General features: G+C 49.3%; 1 protein-coding gene across 2 annotated transcripts in view; it reads left to right on the top strand.

Annotated features, from left to right (window-relative positions):
- LOC111618756 (spondin-1-like) overlaps nucleotides 1-4,571 on the top strand; it is a 50,125-nt gene continuing 45,554 nt past the window's right edge. For both annotated transcript variants that reach the window (XM_023360319.1, XM_023360318.1), the window contains exons 1-3: nucleotides 1-237; nucleotides 368-489; nucleotides 604-737. In XM_023360319.1, the coding sequence (XP_023216087.1) occupies nucleotides 15-237; nucleotides 368-489; nucleotides 604-737 (479 nt within the window). In that variant the 5' untranslated portion in view covers nucleotides 1-14. The remainder of the gene's footprint in view (nucleotides 238-367; nucleotides 490-603; nucleotides 738-4,571) is intronic.

The following is a 4,571-nucleotide window of genomic DNA, read 5'->3' as shown; positions in this document are numbered from 1 at the left end:
CGACAGAAGAGAAGATGCCCGGCCTGCACCGTCGCCTCGTCCTGCTGTTGCTGTGGCTGGGCCCGGTGGCGGGCGAGGCCTCGGGCCTCGCCGGTCGCCCACCTCCGGCCGAGTATCCGGGTCACTGCGTCAGGATCCCTCCCGGTTTCTCCTCCGCCAAAACTCCCGGCGACAACGGATTCAGGATCAGGATTTCGGGAAACCCCGACCGATATGTTCCCGGAGAGATGTACACCGGTGAGTGTCGGCGCGCGCCCCCTCTCCGCCCTGCCGGAAGCGGAAGAGGCGACGTCCGGAACTTCCGGACCGGCGCCGTCTCCTCCGTCGGGCCAGTTTGGGGTGGGGCTGACCCGCTCTTTCTCCGCAGTGGGACTGCAGGGCTACAGGACACAGTACAGCGTGCAGAAGTTCGTGGGATTCCTCCTGGTGGCCGAGCCCAAAGACCGCAAGAACGACGTTTCCGCTCTTTCCGACGTGGGTGTGTTCCAGGTACGGAGTCGGCGCGGCAGCCGCTTCCGCCGGCCCTCTCGACGGAAGAGAGGACGACGGGATTTCCGTCCGGCGGACGACGATCGATAGAGTCTCACCTCCTTTTCCTTGCAGCTGTACGGAGATGCGCTGTCCACTTTCTCCGAAGACTGTCCCAACGCCGTGGTTCAGACCTCGCCCATCCCCAAGTCCGAAATCCAGGTTATGTGGACGGCGCCCCCGGCCGGATCCGGATGCGTCGTATTCAGGTGAGTTTCCTTTTTCCCGTCGCTTTCTACGCCAACCGAAGAGGGAAGAAGGGGAGGTCGTTACCCCTGAAAATTGGCCAGAACCAGGATGGCCACGCGTCCCGGAAAATTCCGGTACTTACCATGGAGGGAAAGTTTCCGGTGGGAAAGAACGGTGGGCGGCTGGCGTTATTATTAATAACGAATAATCCGTGGCGCAACGTTTCCCGCTTTGAGTGACGTTCGGCGAGGAAGAGCCGAACTAGACATTTATTTTGGGGAAGGATAGCGTTTGGCCCGTTTACCCAGTCTCTCCCCGTTAAATAGGGGAGATAGCCGTCCCAGTGAGAATTCGGAGCTAAAAAGAAAATCGTCGACGGCGTTACGATTGTTCATTCCCGGCGGCCGGAAGTGGAAAAGCTCAGCGACGACTAACCCGGGCGCGCGCCGTTTCTCCCTCCCGGCGAGGAAATGCGCTCGGGGATTGGTCAAAGGCGAAAATGGCGGGTAAATCGTCCGGGAGGCGGATGAATACTGGACCGGTGGAAAATTTGACCGCGGCAGGAAGACGTAAAAGGATTTTCGTCGGGGCGAATACTCCGTCTTCATTCCGACGCAAGGAAAAGGAGCGGAACCTTTCTAAGAGCGGGTGCCGAAACGGGCAAAATTTTGTCACTGGCCAACCGAAAAATTTTAGGAGCGTATTATTGTTTGATGTAGCTTCTCGACCGTGTTGCGAGAAAGTCAAATCTTGTGAAAAATCCGCTAAACCGGCCACCCGACTGCTAAGTTTGTATTTCGCGGATATGTTTATTTTGGAAATGGGATGTTTTCTTATTTTTGCCAAACGGTGGACGGCCTTTGTTGGTTTATTACACTTTTATTTATTGTGGTTGAAGTCGACCACGTCTTAAAATAAACGACTGGGACGAAATTTCGGTTATTAACTTTTTAAGGTCTGCCCTGGGTGGCGCGGCATTATTTAATTCTCATTAATTAATTTTATTAAAATAACATAAGTTACATTTCCTGATTTCGCTAAGCATTATCAGGATTTAAAAACACTAAGTAATTATGACAGTGAATACAGCATAAATAACAAACAGAGATTTAAGAGCAAAATTGTACTGTACAATGATGGGAGGGCAACAAGGATATTAAATAATGGTAGATACAGAGTAATTACATACACAGAGTTTAGAGTATACATCAAACAAGGCTGCCTTTAGAGACATGACAGATATTTTTATATAATGTAATATGCATTAGGAAGCCCGAAAGCAAACATCATACATTATAGTTGATTGAATGTATACAAGCGTAAAGGGTGACGTGGCAGAAAAAGTCGACTGTCCACAGACGAGTGACCGTTTTCCGGGGGGCGGTAAAGGAAGCGCCGGAAAGTTTGGGTTTTTCCCAGCGCCCCAAATAATTACGGACCGCGGCCTACTAGCCGCGATTTGGCCGAAACGTGGCCAGAGTCGGCGTTACTGGCTTCCAAAGGTCCTCCCGACCGATTTATGGCGTTATCCGTTTTCCGAAATTGGCGGAATTCGACCGGAAACGTCCGGTAGCCGTTAGTGCCGATTTCGTTTTCCGAACCCTCAGACTAACGTGGCTTTCTTAGCGGTCGCCACTATTTAAAACACTGCGGCCGAACGCTGGGCTCTTTCCCTTAAGTTTTCCTGGGGATTTTAAATCCGGAAAATCCCTATTTAACGTAAAAACTAATATAATAATAAAATTTCGACGTATACGGGGTGGTAGCCATAGACGCGCTCACCCGTATTACCCACGACCCGGTCAATCGCGGGATCGCACCTATAAAGAACGTTTGTCGTACCTCGGGTGTGGCGTAAACTATTGTTTTTAGGAGGTACACATCTATTTCTAGCACGCCTACCGTTGAATCCCACTTCCGGGGATCTTATATCTAACGGCTCCCTGACCTAACGCCTGGGAATAAATAATTATAAATTGTACGGTATTTTTAAGAGGGAAGGGCCCGGCCCCACGTAAACCCGACGGTTTTTAAACCTTTCCGTCCGGTCGACTTGCCCCTCTCCTATCCGGTGGGCTGGCGTCTTTGCAAAGATCTCATATCCTAGTTTAAATATCGAGATGTTCCGGTGCGAGAAGCAGCCGCAGAAAGTCATAGTCTAGGCGCTTGCCCGGGTAAATAAATAAATAAAAATGAGGAGAATTTCGTTAAAAGTAGGAAATTGTGGTGAAAATGTATCTCCCGGACACATCTTCGCCTTATGGGCTCGACTGTATCAATAAAAAATAAAAAAAACCTAATATGATCGAACCTATAGATACTATCCACAAACTGTCGTGTCTTCAAGGTCCCCATGGTCGGCGTAGGGAACCGGGGATCCCTACGCCGACCATGGGGACGCGGTTGGCGGACCGACCATCTTATGGATCGATAGAAATAAATTTAATACCCGGCATTTCCAATTCAGTTTCTGCGGTAATCGTAACCGGGAAAACGGTAAAAGCACCGGAACCACGATAAGACAGTTAAAATTGTAGTTTCCCGCGGAATTATTCTCCCATCGCCGGGAATTAACGGAAGAGGTCGTTGGGACACCCCTTCCTCTTCGCTTCCCTTCTTCCGGGTTTAATAGGTCGGCCCGGAGGCCCGGCCGGGCGGCGTGGTCCGTTCATCGATCGGAAGGAGCCGGAGCGTAACACACTTCTCCCTTCCTACCTCTGGGCGCCGGGGGCCCGAGCGGCGCCCGCTTCCCAGTCTTTCCCTCTACCTGTGCCTGTTTAACAGGTCGGCCGATTACCCACCCGTAAAGACCGCCTCCGTCGCGCCCCGACGCTCCGTTTCGCTCGACCACCTTTACGGTCGGTCGGGTGGGTCCGTACCCGCCCTAAGCCTGACGGAGAAGAAAAAACATCCAACTTTTAAGGCGGCCCATCTTTTAAATTTCCACTCACATCCGTTTGACTGTCTCTTTCCTAAATCTCGAGAACCATACACGAAAGTCGAGAACGGATACGGAAAGTTTAGGAGCTTAACTGTATACGGGGACCCACCGGTGGCCCAACAGTTCCGTTCTCCGAACATTAACGATTGGGTGGGGGATTGGCGCCTGGCCGGGAAGGGCCGGCCAGGTGGAGTTTCCCGGGTTTTCTCCACTTCCGTAAGCCCCGAACAGGGCTAGTTATCCTTAAAAAGAGGTGGATCCCCGTTGTCAGATAACCCAAGTGTTGCCTTGCCATAACTTAACAAAACAAACAACTATATATGAACGTCGGAACTAGACCGGAAGTCACATCAATTGAATTCAAAAATTCCCCCCAACGGAGCAGATAGATGAGCGGCACGACTCTGTCGTTATCGGGAAAAGTACGATGTACGGGGGCGAGATACTACTAATTTAATACGGAGAACTGACGTTTTAAATTAAATAAAGAATATTATTAAAAATTGCGGTCGGCATTGTGACCACGTAGCAATAAATAATTACCGGTAACCAATAAAGTTGCTCGTGACCAATGTTCCCTCTAATTTTTTTTTGTAGATGAGCGGAACATATACTTCTCTGAGCAAAAAATTTTTCTGAGCATATATATAAAATCTTATTTTTTCCTATAAAAATTAAAATAATTAATTATAAAGTAGAGATTAAAATTCATTTTAAAACATACTTTTATACAAAATATTATCTTTTGTCAATGATTTAATGTATTTAATCGAAATATAGGCACCAATAATCATGTTGCAGACAGAATGAGAAATAAGTAAACAACAATTCAAATCAGTGTGTGCATGCTCGCCTGTGCGGCACATAAATTCTCGTGCGCGGCAACAATTTGAGCAGTGCGCGGCCGCGCAGC

This window comes from Centruroides sculpturatus, unplaced genomic scaffold (assembly GCF_000671375.1).
Source record: "Centruroides sculpturatus isolate CEXI.00-Female unplaced genomic scaffold, Cexi_2.0 scaffold188, whole genome shotgun sequence".
In the NCBI taxonomy this organism is placed as follows: Eukaryota; Metazoa; Arthropoda; class Arachnida; order Scorpiones; family Buthidae; genus Centruroides; species Centruroides sculpturatus.
This window is presented reverse-complemented; position numbering and strand designations above follow the sequence as displayed.